The sequence below is a fragment of the Piliocolobus tephrosceles genome, chromosome 4 (assembly GCF_002776525.5).
Source record: "Piliocolobus tephrosceles isolate RC106 chromosome 4, ASM277652v3, whole genome shotgun sequence".
Taxonomy (NCBI): Eukaryota; Metazoa; Chordata; class Mammalia; order Primates; family Cercopithecidae; genus Piliocolobus; species Piliocolobus tephrosceles.
Window position 1 is genome coordinate 72,727,423 of NC_045437.1, and position 19,382 is coordinate 72,746,804.

Consider the following 19,382-nt stretch of genomic DNA (forward strand, 5'->3'; position numbering starts at 1 on the left):
TGTCTTATTTAACAGGGTTACGTTATCTTTTGAAGTACAGCCACCATCCTAGGGTAGTTTATTGGAACAAACAAGACCACATTTTAAAATTATTACCCATATAAAGCTCATCACTGATTAAAGGCCTCACAGCAATTCTCTTTACTTCAGGATGTAAAAGACAATTTAGAGAAGCAGGTATAAAACCATTCTAGTGTAGGAAAAAAAGTTACTGAAATACTGAAATGACTAGGAAGAAGGCCACCTCATTTAATAAGACCTCAGTGAGACCACTGTGTGAGGCAGATGAACACAAGGGGTAAGGCTTTGGGGTCAGACACATCTGGGCTTGAGTCCAGCATCTCCTCTAACAAGCTTTGTGACTTTGGGCTATTTAATCTCTCTAAGCCTTAATTTTTTCGTCTGTAAAATGGAGAACTATAATATCTATTTTGTAGGATTGAAGTAAAGATTAAATAAAAGAATAAAAGCATATACAGGAAGTTTTTAGCACAATGCCTCACACATAGTAAGCACCAAATCAAGGTGGTTAGTTTTGTTTTTCATTGAAACAAAGTCCGACACATATTATGTGGTGAAACTCTGTAATTTATTCGAGAAACAAAAGTAAACATTGATGATACTATAAACAGCTGCTCACGGACCTACTTATAGGCCACACCTGGTGAGAGCCCCACCCTTGAGAATTGCTGCTTTAATTCAAGCATGACCTTCCCATGTAGATATCAATCTGCCTTTTTCCTGGCAATATCTGGAATGAGCCAAACTTTTTACATTTTTCCATTTACCAGAGAGAGATAATAGCCATAGAATTACAACTCTGCCCCTGAATCATCTGCCCCCAGCCAATCATCCTGCACATATTCCAAGATGGCTTTACAAAGATAGTACAAACCTGGGGTTTTGGTTTAACTCTGTATTTTGAAATCATTGTAGATTCACATGTAGTTGTAAGGAATAATTCAGAGAGACCCCTGTACCCTTCACCAGCTTACCCCAAAGGCGACATCTACAAACATCTAATTTTATATAGCATTTTTGAATAAGTGTTCATATTTCTCGTTTATGAAAGAGCACAGAAAAGTCTTCTTTGCTTTAGTGAGACTACAGACTAAAGAACAAGTCTCTTCCCTCAAGGAACTTACTTGAGCTTCGATTTGGGGGATGAGAAATCTTGAGAGACAAAAAGAGAACTTATATGTGCACATTGCTTTGTTCTGTCCCAGAATTAAAACAAAGATTTCTGTAAGAATTTTTTCAAAATTGGAATGTTTAATTGTAAAATTTTTATTTTATTTTATTTCTCATTGCTCAAGTGCTTAGATTACTTAGGGGGTTAGAATTGTCCACTTTTCCAGTCATAACCATGACATGTGAGATATCATACCTCTTTCCTCCTACAGAGGTGGCTCCTATACAAGGACCTCTTTAGGGATGAAAATGCTGTAAAGCATGTGGTAAGGATACCTGTGGCTGAGGATAAAAGCAAAAAAGCCATACGCAGTCAGTTGATGTACAATTTCTTAGAAACAGCTATGGCAGAAGCTTTCCATTATGAAAGGCACTGGGGTGGTGCCGTAGGGTTGTTCAGACTCTGCTTTCAACGAAGCGGTCTTTGGAGCTCACTTAATGGTGTTTCTGGGGCTGATTGTGTACAGGAAGCAGCTGATGTGCAGTGTCTGATGTGATCATCCGTTCAATGGATAGGATGGCAGTTTATTTTATCTATAGTGAGAAATATTCTGATTGTTAATTTTTAAAGTAGGAAATGTCTCTCAATTTCGTCATTGTCCTGCCTGCCCCTTTTCCCTGACTTCTTGAGTTTCTGAGCACCCCATCCTCAGCCTCCTTTGTTACCACCTTTCCATTTTTTCTTACTGTTCTCATGGATTCTCCCATCTCTCTCTTCCTCCCTTTCTCTTCCTCTCAGTTCTTAAAAAAAAGGGGGGGGGGGGTTGGAAGACAAACAGAAAAATCGTTTACTAAAACATTTGGTTGAAAACCTTGCAATCATACGTTTATTTTAATTTCATTTTATCATCTTCCCAAACGCAGGTCTGTGAGAGTCATACTCCTGTTTTGCCTACTGGGCATTTGTAGGTATTCAGTGGGAATGAAGCAAGATCCATTTATAAACAAACATCTGTTTGTCTTTATTGCTGGGTCTGATTGTGGCATTTGGATGAGTAGTTAAATGTATGTTAGTAGTAGCCACTTTAAATATTTTAAACTAGGTACAAAATGAAAAAGTAGAAATGACAATTATATAAATCAATGTTTGGAATGCTGCCATAGCTTAAGGCTTGGGGAGTTACTGATGGGGGAGAAAGACTGTTTTAACCTCTGTATCATCTGTGTACAAGGATGAACCTGACGATGACTCACATGAGCCACCAGAAGAGGCAGCTGAGTGGACAAATGGAATACAAGTTACCAAGAGGTCAGCCTGAATTTAAGGAACCAAGGCATGAGGGGGCTATCAGTGAAAAAGAAAACCAAATAACAGGTCATGGAAGATCCAGAATTTACACCAAAACAGCAGCTAACCAGAGTGGCAGTTGGAGGAGGTGGGAGGGAGGGAGGGAGAGAGAGAGAGTGTGTGTGTTTGTACTGGGTATCCAGAGATGAAGAAAATAGAAGTGGGGTTGTGGAGGTACATGGCGTGCAGCTTACCTGTCCCTGATGGCCTGGGGGTAGTTTCTGAAAGGGCAGACTCCTCCCACCGAACAAGCCATATGTTCTAATTCAATATCAAATGCATCCGTAAAATCATTTGATGAACTGTGACGATCCTATGGATATGACACTATTCTAGGGGAATATACTCCTTGTCTGTTTGGGGTGCCATGTGAGTCTCTGTTATCATTTATTGGAAGGAAACACAATGTTAAGTAGGGGGGAAGTCCAATTTTACAAACATAGCTATAGTTTGATAGTAATTGTATATGGTGCTGCTTGCTTTTCAATGTGAGGAAATAGGCCCAGTAGGATTCTTCTAATACTCTGGTTTTGCCTTTGCAATATTTGTTTGTGTCTGTGAGCAATACTGTTTTTCTCAATCAAGGTGTATGCTTATAGCAATTTCAAAATGTGTTGGGTGTACTTTGAAAGATGCAAAATGCTCTGTTTTATTCTCAGGGGAATTCCTGTGTACTGTTACCCTGGGGATAGAATTCCTTAAAACAAAACAATAATGATAGTAGCGAAAACCCTAAATACTCCAAGTGACGTTCACACTTAAGCAGAGAAGCAGCATAGGGTGTACATGTGTATACAGTGAGATCAAAAAAAAAAAAAAAAGAAAAGAAAAACTAATTCTGTGTTGTAGTTTGTGGGGCAATGAAAAGAGGCCAAGAAATAGATGGAAGAAAAATATATGTAAAAGAATAATGAATATCTCCTCTGTTTCTTCTTTCGCAGTTCTGTTTTGAACCCAAAGTGGATGATGCCGTCAGAGCTGAACCACTGAGGCTGTGAAAAATTCCCATCTTCTCATTGGCCATCAGTCGAGAAAAGATGGAAGACTCTTACAAGGATAGGACTTCACTGATGAAGGGTGCCAAGGACATTGCCAGAGAGGTGAAGAAACAAACAGTAAAGAAGGTGAATCAAGCCGTGGACCGAGCCCAGGATGAATACACCCAGAGGTCTTACAGTCGGTTCCAAGATGAAGAAGACGATGATGACTACTACCCGGCTGGAGAAACCTATAATGGGGAGGCCAACGATGATGAAGGCTCAAGTGAAGCCACTGAGGGCCATGATGAAGATGATGAGATCTATGAGGGGGAGTATCAGGGCATCCCCAGTATGAACCAAGCAAAGGACAGCATCGTGTCAGTGGGGCAGCCCAAGGGCGATGAGTACAAGGACCGGCGGGAGCTGGAATCAGAAAGGAGAGCTGACGAGGAAGAGCTAGCTCAGCAGTATGAGCTGATAATCCAAGAATGCGGTCATGGTCGTTTTCAATGGGCCCTTTTCTTCGTCCTGGGCATGGCTCTTATGGCAGATGGCGTAGAGGTGTTTGTCGTTGGCTTCGTGTTACCCAGTGCTGAGACAGACCTCTGCATCCCAAATTCAGGATCTGGATGGCTAGGTGAGTGTGTGGTATACGTGAGACCAACTCTGAAACTGGCTTATTTGTTAAGCACAGTTATCAACATAGAGAATAAATGCTTTTCATCTAGAGCACTGCATTTTTTCTAACAAATTTTTTATTACAAAAAATTTTAAGCATACAAAAGAATAAAAATAATTGTACAGTGAACACCTGTGTATACCTACCACCTAGGTTCTATAGTTAACATTTACTATATTTTCTTTATCATCTGTCCATCAACTCAATTTATTTTTATGCATTTCAAAGTAAGTTATAGTATGTTTTAACTTATATTTTTGTCATAGTTGCATTGATTTCTCCTTTATTAAATTCCAAAGCTACTCTCTTGGAAGTTAGTAAGGCTGTTATATTTAACACTTTTCTAAATACAGAGATTAGTTCTGTAAAACTCTGACAAATGTGATTTCAAATGTCAAATTTTATGTGTAATACAGTAGTTTATTTTAGGAACTTGATAACTTTAATTTTTTCTATGATCTATGTGTATGTTTGCTTAGATTTTCAACTAGCCTTATTCATATAATTTTCTATAGGTGATTTTTAAATCTTTTTCAAGGTGTGTAACTTTGTGTCCAAACTAGAAAAACTTCTTTATATTATTTTAAATCATATAAGTATTTAAATGTGTGTGTTAATAATATAACCTCTCTATAAAATATCTATACAGCAGATTTGATTTTTGTTTTGAAGTTACCATGCACTCAGGTTTATATTTTTACAAAGCTTTAGTTAACACTCTCTGAGTTTGTGCAAGGGAAAATAAGTAGGCAAGAAGCAAGCATGCAGTGAAATATCCTTCCAGCAGTTTAAGGATCCACAGCAAACACTTGGTATATAAAATCAGGAGGATTTCCAAACTGCTTTTGCAAATCCTGCCTCAGAAAACACATTTATGTGCATATTAAATCTTTATGTGTTTCAGAGTCTATGAAAGAAAGTAAGAATACTTTGTATCTACATTTCCAAGGGATTTCTTTAAAGTTTCAAAAACAAAAGTATACAATTATTTTTGTGGAAACCTAGTAACTTTATTAAGTAATGTTGTTATCACTGATGCTGAGAAATTTTCTGGGTGATTAAAATTAAATGCCATATCCTAACTTGCTCTATGACAACACAAGAGAGATAATCATGAATGAGAAAACAATATACATCTTTTTATTCCTTTAACACTTGTTTCTTTTATATGACCCACTCCTAGTATTCGTTTCTTTATGCTTAGCTAAAAGAAATGGATCCATGAAAGTGATTGTGTAGGTTGAAGGGGTGGAAGTCAGGAGCATATTTTGCATATTTTGCTGGTACACTCATTTGTGTATTCCACTATCATATGAAGACATCACCACGCTTCAGAGGAGGGTCTTTGGCCATTCATCAAATTGATCATCTCAGCAGATTGGTTTTGTGTGTAGCACTGTATTGCATTCTTGTTTTTTTCTTTTGGTGAGCATGTGTATCCAACTGTAAGCCTAGACATCAAAATATGTATTGAGATTTTGCTAAAGGAATATATCAGCAGAATGTGTAAAGAAGATAGACCCTTAGAAATATACCCACATAAATATTTAATAATTGCCAGCTTGAATTTAGAATAAAAAAATATTTTAATGTTATGATCCTACCATTTGTACTGGAAACACTACAGAAAAATCTAAGCCCAACTTGCCCTGTGCCTTTATCTTCCTGGTGCTGTATGAAAGCACAGTATGACATATGGTTCTCTTATCAAACCATCCTCCAAACCCAGAAACCCTGGTGAAGTTACCTACCCCTGGGTGGCATTTAGAAGTGTAGATAATGCTGCAGAACAATTGGAGCACAGATATTCTCATCTGCCCATAAATGTTGCCTGCTTTAGTGAATTAAAATGTGTCCCCAGGAGTGTATAGTTTCACTCAGTGTTGTGAGTCCCCAACAGGAGCATTTTAATGCTTTCATAACTGTGCCTTCCAGACTTGCATTTCAATTATTTTGCCATAGTGTTTTCACTCATAATTGCATTCTAACAGAGTCTTTTTAGACAAGCATTTAAATTGTTTTGCCATTTTCATTTCATCGAATAATAACTTTGTAAAATAATTACCACACTAAGTCATAGCAATAGGATCAAAATGCAAGAAAGCAGGATGCATGACCCATGTTTGGTGGCATTTTGAGGATATAGATTTGCAAAATAATTTCTCATTTGCTACTAAGCATTGTGTCGTTTTCCTCAAGGAAGACCAGGAACAAAAATACAACCCAATTTATGTTTTAATTATTTGGGAGATTGAGCCTCTCTTTGTGTTTGCTAAAAGATTGACTTAAAGGTATCTAAGGGCATACAGTGTGTGTATATCTGTGTGTGGTCTGTGTGTATATATAACATTGTTAATTGGGCCAGAATAAGTTAGAGTAAATATTTAATTATCTAATGATCTGCTCTTTGGAAGAACAAGGGCAGTCACTTAAGGATAGTCTGTTCTCTATTGCCAAAGTCTATTTATTAAGCACTTACTGTGTGTAAAGCACAGTATTGTCACAAGGATAATAAGACAAAAGAGAGAGACAAGTTTTCTCTATCCAAGGAAGTTATAGTCTAGTGTGGAGAAATCACAAATGGGTAGATTGCCAGTCTAGATACCAAGTATCAGTGGCCATAAGACAAGGGTAAATAAAAAGACTTCAAGCAGGGAGAACATGTTACAGGGTAAAGCCCTGACTAAAGCAGTGGAGAGAAGGAATGGATTTCAGAGCTACTCCAGAGGTAGAGTCAGCAAGGATTTGCTCATTGATTAGCTTTGAGTGGGGAGGAAGGGACCAATTAATGAAAAAATGGCAATTCATTAAATTAGGTAAGGCAGAATATAGATTTTAGCAGGAGGGAGAAAGATGAAAATGTTTAGTTTGAGACCCTCTCATTTTGAGGTCACTGGGGACAAAGAGGAGTGCCAATGGACTATTCCCCATTCAAGCTGAAATGCCCAGAGATTTGGAAGCCATGTTGTTTAAGACAACATTGCCAATGATCTTAATGGCGGAGAGAATGGTTTCCTGCTAAATACTATTTATGGGGCTGGTGGTGGCGGAGGAATCATTAAGGAGGTAGAGGAGAGGCCAGAGAAAGGAGCAGCCAGGAGAAAGGGGAGGTCTGGAACTTGCTGGAAGAAGGAAGGGATGTATAGCTTTCAGGTGCCGCAGTCTTGCAGTAGAGGCTGGCAATTAAGAGTTATTGGCTGCTGCAAACAGCTCTTAAGATGAACACAGTGAGCACAGTAAACACAATGAGCCAGACTAGGAAGTTTTTAAGCCTTCATATTGAATGAAGTGAAAATGTGTCCTCCAGATTTCCAGCCCCCGGTCACAAGGTGGAGTTTTCCAGGACATCAGGCCTTCTCCCTTCCCATTTGCTGTGGCTTACAGTGGATGCTGTGGAAGTGGGCCTGCTGACTTAGCTCCTGTCCACTGGTTGTTGAGGGGGGCAAGTATGGTTCTAAGATTACCCCTAGGCAGGAAAGATGTGCAACCATTTTCAGCTCAGCCCTACCCTGACTCTAGCCCATTAGAGCAGAACAAGTAGTATGCTGGCACCTCTTCCCTTGCATCAGAGGGACTGGCCTCCTGCTCACTGGTTTATTTTCTCCTAAGACCCAGCCAGTGAAGCAGAGAAAATGATCATTATTGGTTCAACTGCTTTATTGCTGAGGGTTACAAAGATGAGCAATATTTAAGAACTAAAATATTATCACAGCCAGGTGTTGACTAATACAAAATAGATGCAAAGCAACATATTCTAACCCAAAATGTGCTTTTATAACTAAACCTGAACTAATTAATAGTGAAACATCCTGTGTTTCTTTTATCCTTTTCAAGGCAAATATCAACTGCAACCCCTAATTACCATATGCATTGGTAGTTTTCAGGACAGGAGTTTTAGCAGCATAACTGAGACAGGGCCAGATTGCTTTGGGAAGAAATATGAATGTTGTTCAGAAAAATGGAGACAGCAAGAACATTTCATTCGATAAGCATTAATTGAGTACCAACTCTGAGCCAGGTACCTGGCAAGGTACATTGAGAGGATATTCTGATTAGTATGTTGTGACCTTGTCGTTCAGGAACTTTATTTTTATTTATTTATGTATTTATTAACAATATGACAGATACACTTGTGATAAATTTTAGTGCTTTATGTTTTTTGTTTTTTCTATGACAAAGATACTGAATAAAATGCTGTAGGATTGCAGAGGAAGGAACTACCAGGTTTGCCTTTGGGAACTGATGAAAATTCATCTAGGAATTGCCTTTTAAACAGGGTTTTGAACCATGGCACGTGTATACCTATGTCACAAACCTTCACATTCTGCACATGTCTCCCAGAACTTAAAATAAAAAATATAAACAGGGTTTTGAGAGCTGGGTAAGAGTTTACCATGCAGATAAGAGGAAGGATGGCACTTCAGGAGGATGTTATAATTGCCCAATAGCCTGGACTTGGTAGGCCATTATGTGAACTTATATGTGGTAGGGGTAGTAGTGTTGGAGCTGACAGGTCACACTGTGAGTATGTTGTGAAGACCTTAATGCCAAGGTGGGGGTTTGGACTATCATTAAATCATTAGACCTGTGTTTTAGAAAGCCTCCTCTCGCAGCAGTGTGGGGAGATAGTTAGATGGGAGAGAGACTTAAAAATGTCAAATAGACTTTAAGCTACTTACGCATGTGACCATTTGCAAGTAATTTAAATTTCTCTGTGCCTCTGTTTTCATAGCTGTATGTTGGTGCTAATGAGAATACCCAATTAGATTGGGAAGATTGAATGAGATAATGTATAACTCTTAGCAAAGCATTGATTATATAGCAAACACTAATAAATGATAGCTGCTGTAATAATTAATAGAGGTGTGAATATCAGTTCGGAGGCTAATGCAATAGCCCAGGCAAAACATGATGAAATCCCAAACTGTATCAGTTAATAGGGTGAGCGAGGCATCAGAATTGGAAGCATTTCTGGAAGATTAATGGAAAAATTTGCTGAATGAGAAAGATAAGCAGGTAGTTGAGGATGATAGCCAAGGGATTGGGCAGGTACAGGGGAGGCAGAGCAGATGAGGAGGCTGGCGAAGTTCATTTTGGAGGGTGTTAATCTGGTAGGTAGAAAAGGTCAGGACCAGAATAGCAGATGTGAGATTCTGAAAAGGGAGGTTTAACCAGAGAACACAGCTAAACAGGAGGCGGACAATGAGTAATGAAGATATCAGACAGCTTAGCACGGGGTTAGAGAGTCTTTTGGCCCCAAAATAACTAACAGCCAGTAGTAAATTCCTCTGCATAATGCTTTTAGATTTTTTAATTTTTTTAAAAAGAAAAATCTTATTACAATCCTCTTAAAAGCTCCTGTTTCCCTTCAGAACCAGTGGCCATGTTTAAAATGTGGTCTATGTGCTCCTCTAGACATGCCAATTAGATGTGCTTGTTCTGCAGAGCCCTCTTTGGAGTTGGAGTGGGAGTAGGGAGGTGTTGACGGGACCCCCTCTGGCATCCCTTCCCTCTGTTTCATCAGAGCAGATTCAGATTCATCCATTTAGGTGAGGAAAGGATTCCATAGCTAAACAACAAAAAATTTTAATATCTTATCTGGAGTATCAGTGACTTCAGCTATCACACTGGTGTTACAGGTTCAGTGTTTGATGAAGTGGTGTTATGAAGTAGCCAGGATGTGTGGGGCGTAGCTCAAGGCCCTGAAAGAAAGATTAAGATGAATAAGGTTTGGCTCCTATTACCAGGGGGAATCATAATATTTCCCAACTTTTGTTTCCTTAGTGATGTAGGCAAACTCTGTCATTTTAAAGATGAAGATAGGAGACCCAGAGAACTCAGTTGACTTGCCTGATCTGTAGCTGCATATTAGCTGAGGCAGACTCTGGAACACATATACCAACTCTTAGTCCTGTGTTCCTTTCCAGTTCCCTCACATTTTCATTTAAAGCCCTTTCAGTGGGGATAACCCAGAGAAGAACACAAGGCTTTCCATTCTTGGTGAAAATACACCACTCCGGTATGTCAAGCAAGCTAAAGGTGATCTGGAAATTCCCTTTTTGCTTGTGAAGTCCAGCAGAGTAATCACCTGTTGAACTTGTACATTTTTCTCTGCTTTTCAAAAACCTTAATAGAAGATATCACATGTTTTTTATAATCATAAACAGTATATAATGGCAAATATATGATCACAAATGAGAAATTAGATTGCCTCAGAGAATTGAATCAGCCCATAGTACAAAGTCATCTTAAAGAGGCAGAGTGGCAGAAAAAATAAAGAAAGGGAATGTCAGCCTCATGGGAACCAAGGATTTTGTCTGTTGTTCCCTACTGTATCCTCTTGCCCAGATCAGTGTGTGGTACATAATAGGATCTCAACAAATATTTGTTGAATGAATGAATGACAGTCTCTGAGATCTTTAGCACTTTGAGAACTAACTGAAGATATGAACATATCTAAAGTAAGCATGTATTATTTGGGGCTGGGTGTGGCAGCTCACGCCTGTAATCCCAGCACTTTGGGAGGATGAGGCGGCGGATCACGAGGTCAGGAGATGGAGACCATCCTGGCTAACACGGTGAAACCCTGTCTCTACTAAAAATGCAAAAAATTAGCCGGGTGTGGTGGCAGGCGCCTGTAGTCCCAGCTATTCGGGAGGCTGAGGCAGGAGAATGACTTGAACCCAGGAGGCAGAGTTTGCAGTGAGCCGAGATTGCGCCACCACACTCCAGGCTGGGCAATAGAGTGAGACTCTGTCTCAAAAAAAAAAAAAAAAAAAGAATATATTATCTTGAATTGAAACTCAGTAGAGGAGGAATAGCAAAGAGAAAGTCATAGATGCAGATGTTGGCAGTGCCCTTCCAAATAGTGCTCAGGGTTGAGGTGCCCTGATCTAAAGATTTAGCCTATCTATCTAGGGGCCACATGTATCTCTATTGTAGGGAAAGATGCGTTAGGCATCCTTGGCCTGGAATTTGTGAAGACCTGAATGCTGTAGCTAAGATCTCTCATTCTCATTCCATGTTCCAAAGCAACTTGAGGATTTCAAATTCAACTTTCTCTAGAGCTTGCCCATCAGAAATATGCTGGCCAAAGAATGCCAGTTTTCTTGGGAGTCCTGTTTTTCATTTTAGTTGGTCAACTGGCATTCTGTTTTTTTCTATCAGTCGTGGTAAGGTTGACCATTGGGAGTCTGCTTCTAAGAGACAGATCTGTCCTTAGTGTGCTGACATATCAGGTTTCTGAACATATAAAACTGAGGTCCAAACCAGTCTTGCATCCTGGGAGGCCTACCTGGGTGTTCACCTAGTTTCCTGGAGAAATAGTCCATCTTCATAGATACTAGGTTTTCTTTAAAACATCTACAATATTAGCTAGAGTAAATTGGCATATTGGATGAAAACAGAGCTAGACCAATAACAGCAAAGCATTAAAAAGATAATACTTTTACATATAACTGGAACTTTACTTGACTTTTTTCCATTTTTAGAAGCTCTTGAAAGTTTTTTAAATATTTCTAAATAATTCTAGAATAAATATAGATATTTACAAATTTGGGATATATTTTTGGATAGAAATGGAGTAGTTGTTTTTGTTTTACTTAAAACTTTTCTATCAACTGTACCAAGTCAGACTACTCGGCATTCCTATATCTTCCATTGGTAGCTAGAATGTTCACTCAACCAATATCTATTGAGCATCTGCTATGTGACAAGCACTGTTTAGACTCTAGAAATAAATTACAGAAAATTTCTCCGATACCTCTTGAACATGTTTTCAGCTTCTCTTTCTATAGTTTTTACTTGGATGCTGGAATTCCTTGAAATATACAGAATTCATCCCCCCCACCCCCATGCCCCTTTGCTTTGTTTGACAATTCTAGAAAGAAAGGGTAGTTTCCTTGAGAGAAGAGCTGGATAGATATGGCCTGAACCCTTATTCCTTTAAGGATTAACAAAAGAAGAAATATTCTGTTGGAATTTCTAGCTGCTTTATTGAGAGATAGCTGGGTCTGAAAACAATCTCAAGTTTCTGAGATTTCCCTTTGCTGGTTTCATAGACTCTTGTTTTCCACTAGACTGCAGGTGGAGTGCAGTGACTGGCTCACAGTGCGTGAACCAGTCTTTTTCGAGTGTGTCTAACCCCTGCTCAGTGTTTCCGGGTAGACTAGCATATCCAAGCTGATGACAAAGAGGGACACAGAGTTTTTCCTCTTTTAGCTTTATTCCAAATTTTTGATGATTTGGCATCTGAGTGTGGCCTAAATTTTAAGACCCATAGTTTTTTTTCCCTAAAAATGTACACTGCAGACTTTAGGATCAGCAGCTCTACACCCTGCTTGATTTCTTTGTCCTCAGCATCTATGTGGGCATCTCTCATGGAACTTTATTCGTTGTTGTGTATGCACCCTCTGTCTCTGTTTAGCCTCTCAGGCATCACAGTGATCCTAATTGGAATTAAAAAGTTATTGGCTCATAGAGCACATCCTGTCTACCAACACTAGCAAAATCTTATTTGGATTCATTATTGCAAAATTGGAAAAGAAGATTCAATAATTTATCGCCATTATGGTCCTGGATCTTATTTCCTCTTGCCTTTCAAATTCTCCTGGGAGGAGAGAGGCTTCTGACATCTGAGTGGAGGTGGACCAAGCAGCCTGAAAAGACTGCTCCATCCAAAGAGTCAGAGTCACTTTCACAGGACAGGAAATGAACAGAAACTCCCTGCCTCATTCCTGAAATTTGCCAATAAATAGCATGCTAAGACGGTGAAAGTTTGATAGGAAAATATCCTTCTGCCACCCTGAGGGTCACTGAGGGTTTTCCATAATATGGCTCTGAATCTGAAGGCAGATTTCTTTATTCCTGCACTCTGAATTATTGTATCCCTATATCCTAGAACACTCTAGGATGAGGATTCTGATAGGAATCCTCACTAACACTGAGAGCACTGGTCTTACATACGTTAATCCAGTCTGAGACTCTACCTAAAGTCACTGGAGAACTTGCTGATGTATTTTCAGGTTGGAGAATGTGTTCATGTGGACTTCACTTTAAATAAGGCAATTGAAGCCAGGCATGATGTCTCACACCTATAATCCCACCACTTTGGGAGGCCAAGGCGGGTGGATCACTTGAGGTCAGAAGTTCAAGACCAGCCTGGCCAACATGGTGAAACCCCGTCTCTACTAAAAATACAAAAATTAGCTGGGCGTGGTGGTACGTGCCTGTAGTCCCAGCTACTCAGGAGGCTGAGGCAGGAGAATGGCTTGAACCTGGGAGGTGGAGGCTGCAGTGAGCCGAGATCATGCCACTGCACTCCAGCCTGGGTGACAGAGTGACAGTCCATCTCAGAAAAAAAAAAAAAAAAAGTAAAATTTAAAATATTTAAAAATTAAAAATAAATAAGGCAGTTGAATTGTTAATTATCTAACAATTGGATCAAGTCAAATGCAAATAATACAGACTCATAGGTTTGATTTCAGATTATCAATATGCAGTTATACCTTTTCATGTGAAATCTAACATCTAAGTATTCTCACACAAACAAGAGCAAGGGCCTTTAAATGGCCTGAGCTTCCTGCTGAACACTTCACTGTTAGAAACTATTCATCACATTCATCTTAATCAATTAGTCTGAAAAATTACTGATTAAGTATTTCTAACACACATATTTGCAAACCAACATTTTTACCCTAAATTTCTTTTTGGCCTGTAAGATTGTGAAAGAAAAAGTAAAAGAAGTAAATAAATGAGTGTAGTTCTTACCTTCAATTTCAAAATTGAGGTCTCTAATCAAATTGAAAACGATGAGGAAACAATGAGTTTTTCCAATTAAAATTTTTTTACTGTGAGGAGTTTGCTTAAAAATAGAATTTAATGATCTTTACATTATTTTCACATCTCTCTGTCTTGATCCTGTTTAATGTGCTTATAATCGTAACTGTAATTATGTAAATACAGGTTAGTTCATCTTTGCTAACTTCACATTATTTCACATAAAGATTTTGGAGAATCGATACAGTGTGTTGTGGGCGCTAGTGAGTGTATGGCCATTTATAATTCACTGTTCTGGTACCTTGCTTAGCCATCTGTTACTGAGCATTTGAATGTATCCAGTTCTTTGCTTATTATATGAAAATAATGCTCTAATTAATGCCATTTTATTAAAATTACTCTTTTGTTTGGGACATTTAGTTGGTATGTTTTCCCTAAAGCAGAAATGAAATTTACTAATGAGTATATGATATTTTAATTTCTTTTTAAAAAACATTAACGTAAGTAATACTGAAAGAAGAAAATAATATGACAAATATTCAATAATGTTGGAATGCCAGACAACACAGGCCCAGGGAATAGTCAAGGCTGAGTAGGAAGTCCTTTGCATATTCTCCAAATATGGTATCTCTTCAACTTTTTCTCTTTTTTTTTTTGAGACGGAGTCTTGCTGTGTCGCCCAGACTGGAGTACAGTGGCTCAATCTCGGCTCACTGCAACCTCTGACTCCCTGGTTCAAACCATTATCCTGCCTCAACCTCCCAAGTAGCTGGGATTACAGGCACCTGCCACCACACCTAGCTAATTTTTGTATTTTTAGTAGAAACGGGGTTTCACCATGTTGGCCAGGATGGTCTTGATATCCTGACCTCATGATCCACCCGCCTCGGTCTCCCAAAGTGCTGGGATTACAGGTGTGAGCCACTGAGCCCAACTGGCCTGTTCAGTTTTTTCTTAAGGAAATTGGTTGCAATGATGATGATGAAAAGGCATTAGTGTGCCCAGGGGAAAACATTAGTGGTCAGATGATGAGACACAGAGAGAGGATAAACGGTGCCCCATCTTAGGTACTTACCCTCCAAACAATGAAGTAGCCCCTAATCCCTTACCCCAGAAATCAGTTCATTCTCCCATGTCCAACTCTATGTTAGCATTTCTCAACAGGAGCCCTAGTAACAGGGACAGGTCTGTGCTGTGTGGTACTGTCTCACACATTGCAGGATGTTTACTAGCCGTGACCGCTGCCCGCAAAATGTGAGCAGTGCTTCCCAGGCATTGCTTAAAACATGTGCCTTACCACACTCCGGACAAGGCCTCTTAAATACATATTTCTACCTGACCCCCAGGAAGCAATAGGATCTAGGGCTCAGGCTCTAGTGGTGGCATTACCACAACAGCAGTGGACCCTGGAATTCAGTGTGGGAGAAACAGAAGAATTGTTTCTTGTGCTGGCTTTCTGCCCTCCTGGTAGTGGTTCTACATCTTCTAGGATTGCGGTTTTAACATTGAGGATCTTCTACTGATCTTGACAATGGTCTTGAATTTTTTCCTAACTAATATGTATTGGAAAACCAAGCCGGTCAGCAACTGAGCCATTCTGGGAGTTGTAGAGCTAAGAGAGGAAAGGTGATTTCGTGCTCACGGAATAAAACACCCTAAATTTGAAGAAGAGAAAAACTGAAGTCAAATAAGGAGGAAATGACTCACATAGAGGCACATGCCATTACCAGTGAGGTAGGAATAAAAACTTTGTGTGCCTAATTTTCAGACTGGGATTTTCTTTATCCAAAAAGTGCATAATCTCAGTTGGTGGTGGCGGTTACGCAACAGTGTGAATGTTCTCAACATCACGTCATAGTAAGATGAGACACTTTATGTTCTGTGTGTTTTATACAGTTTTTAAAAATGCAGTGTTCCTGTGCATTTAGGAATGAAGAGCTATTTATCAATATTAGAATATTTCTTATTTCTGCCATAAAACTTATTTTTTCACTGTAAAGACCGAGCCTGGAAACAGTGAAGCTGACAGCTGAGAAACTTCCGAAAACCCTAATAAAAACACTTTCCAGAGCCAACTTACACTGTGGGGCTGCCATGGACAATTGTGCAGGTTGTGACCTGCACAAAAGGATCTGGGCTTGTGGAAGGGGTGGGGTTGGAATCCAGCCCTTTCACTCACCAAGCCATTCATCTTGGTTTAGGGCTGCTTTTACATATCTGGAGGAAAGGATGATCTTTGCTAATTCCTCTTCCTTGAGGGAGCTCCTTTTCATAATTCATTCACCCAAATGAATCCGCCTTTTCCCAGTTAATGTAGAAGTGTGTTCTGTGCCTGGAGGCTCTGCTACTTGATGATCAACTTTAGGTAGTGGGGAGCCTGAGGAGATACAAAAGGAGAAGGGATATAAGCAACCATGACCTTACCCTTCCAAGAACTGAAGGCAGACACAGAATATTCAGAAGATGAGAACCGTTCAAAGGGAAAACAGTTAACTAAAGTGCAAATATAATTCAGTCAACATTCACATAAGCAGTTACAGTTGTGGATTTTAAGTATAGTCAGATTAATAAGAGGGTTTTTGTTTGTTTTTTAGCAAATCGTGTCTAATTAGCTTAAAATATTTGGAAATGCTGAGAAATGAGGGAATTTTGAGTTTATAAGTACACTGTATGTTAATGACTCAGAATAATAGAATTGGAGAGAATGGACCGTCTTCTCTTGCAGAGGCCCAGGCCCAAGAGAAGAGCTCACGCAGAGCAGAACTAAGCTACAGTCACCAGGGATTTTGTGGGAAAGATTACCTCCATACTGGGAGGGGCCCATGCAATTTGCATCACCATAGCTCCCCTCTCCAGGAGTTCCTGGGAGAGCATTTCTGTTTAGGTACATAGCAGAGGAGCAAGCTCCTAGAGTGGAAGTTAAAGGGGCTGCTTAATGTTCGGTGTGCACTTTGTGAGGTTAGGGAGGTAAGATGTTAAAGTCAGATGCTGCTCTACTTGGTATGGGATGTCAATAAGGTACTTACTTCAAAGTAGGTACTGGAGCGTACCTTTCTTCTAAGAGACTAAGATTTTGTTGTTGTTCTTCAGAGAAGCATTTGTGGAATATTTCTGTAGTACGTAAATGGCCAAAGATCAATACACAAAATAAATTACCGTCCTGGTGGCTTTTAATATTTAAATTTAGATAATTATGATGTCCAAAGAGAAAAGAAAGAGATGCTTTAAGTCATTACCAAAAATATCTTAGTCCTTGAGAGGGATTTGCTGAACCAAAGCGAGAACGACGTCTGTGTGTCCCCTTTTCTGCAAAGAAGCTGACGCCACATGAAACAAAGGCCTGCCCTTAACCCAGTTAATATGAACATGACATGGCACCAAAGAGGGGAGAGAATCGACAGGGAGAATCCCAGTTTTCAGCTCCCAAGCAAGATCTTTGAGTAGGGGTGGGAAGGGTCCTTTTGCCCTTTCCTAATGACTAAATGAAACCAAATCTATCGAAGAGGCCCCTCCTCTCCTCCTGGGAGATGGTGGTACCATTGTCAAGATAGGTGGGACACATTTGGGAGAGATTAGGGGAACACAGTTTGACCTTCACATTTAAGAATCCAGTTTACTCCTGTGGCCTTGTTTGCACTCTCCTCCCATCACTCATATAATAATAATTATATGTCCTTGCCTTCTGTAAGCTCATTTCAGTTGGTGTAGCAAAGATATTTCTACCACATACACACAAATTCTTCTCTTAGGGGTTCATGTGGAAACGAAAACACAATGTGTTCCACTCCACGTGAAAAGCAAGGCTGCTGTCTCTGTCTGCAGCACAGTGCTTCCTGACAAGGACCCAGCTGAAGTGTCATGAAGCTACTCAACTGGAGGTGGCATCAGCATCTCCTGCCTCTTAAGTCAACCAGGGAAAGCATGGACAAGAGCAGCTGTGTGGGTGTTACAGGAAAGGTCCTGATCCAGACCCCTAGAGAGAGTTCTTGGATGTCGTACAAGAAAGAATTCAGGGTGACTCCACAGTAAAAGCAAGTTTATTAAGAAAGTAAAGGAATGAAAGCATAGCTACTCCATGGAGCAGCCCCCGAGGGCTGCTTGCTGCCCATTTTTATGATTATTTCTGGATGCTATGCTAAACAAGGGGTGGATTATTCATGCATCCCCTTTCTAGACCATATAGGGTGACTTTCTAATGTTGCCATGACATTTGTAAACTGTCATGGCACTGGTGAGAGTGTAGCAGTGAGGACGACCAGAGGTCACTCTCGTCCCCATCTTGGTTTTGGTGGCTTTTGGCCAGCTTCTTTACTGCAACCTGTTTTATCAGCAAGGTATTTATGGCCTGTATTTTGTGTGAATCTCCTGTCTTATCCTGTTACTTAGAATGCCTTAACTGTCTGGGAATGCAGCTCAGTAGGTCTCAGCCTCATTTTACCCAGCTCCTATTCAACACAGAGTTGCTCTGGTTCAAATGCCTCTGACATGGGGGCTAATGACGTCAGAACTGGAAAGAAAGATGATAAAGGAACCAGATTTAAAAAAAAAAAAAAAAAAAAAGCAAAACAAGACAAGGATACCAAATGGAAAATAAACAAAAAAAAAGTTTTAAAAAGAAAAAAAATTAAGCGCTGACACATGCCACCATATGGATGAACCTGGAAAACATGATATTATACCAGACACAAAGAGACAAATATTGTCCATAAATTATCTAGAATAGGCAAACTCATGGAGATGGGGAGTGGATTAGAATTACCACGGACTCTTGTAGAATTACCTAGGGCTCCGTCGAAGGGAGAGGGGAATGGGAAGGTACAATGCGTACAGCTATAGATTTGTGGTGATGAAGAAGTTTTGGACATAGGTAATGGTGATGGTTGACAACAATGTGAATGTAATCAATACCATTGAATTGTACACTAAAAATAATTAAAATGGAAATTTTTTTGCTACATAAATTTTAACACAATACAAAAAGAAAAAGTTGGAAAGAAGTACTTTTGGAGGTGAGTGGGTGTTCCTAGTCAGAGATAGGGAGGGCCCACTCTTTTCCTGTGTTTGAGGAGATCCTGGGATTGGCGGTGCATCCAGTGTGTATGTGTAGAGGTAGATATGTCCTAACAGGATGGCCTTATCTACTCTGTGTCTTGAAGTTTCACAGGAATCAGGATTCATATGTGGTCCCAATTCTGTGTCTGTGCCAGCTGTTCCTGTAGCTTTCTTCCTTAGGGGTCCAGAGCACTTCAGCATGGAGTTTGCCATAATGGCTTCTCATCTGTCTGGATTGCTGAATTCCTGTTGAGCTTCCTGGGGAATTTGAGAGTAGAGGGTGGGACTTGGCTGTGGCCAAATTAGGCTACTGGGAAATCAGAGGGGAACAAGTATGCAACCTAAAACATTCTGTAGGTCATTTGTAGTTCACTTGCAGTCAGATAAAATCAGTAGATTAAAACATGTGACTTCA

General features: G+C 39.7%; 1 protein-coding gene across 2 annotated transcripts in view; it reads left to right on the forward strand.

Moving 5' to 3' along the window:
* The window catches only part of SV2C (synaptic vesicle glycoprotein 2C), a 273,184-nt gene that overhangs the window by 41,974 nt on the left and 211,828 nt on the right, over nucleotides 1-19,382 (forward strand). For both annotated transcript variants that reach the window (XM_023196441.3, XM_023196440.2), the window contains one exon: nucleotides 3,421-4,096. In XM_023196441.3, the coding sequence (XP_023052209.2) occupies nucleotides 3,517-4,096 (580 nt within the window). In that variant the 5' untranslated portion in view covers nucleotides 3,421-3,516. Of the gene's footprint in view, nucleotides 1-3,420; nucleotides 4,097-19,382 lie in introns of those variants that run through there.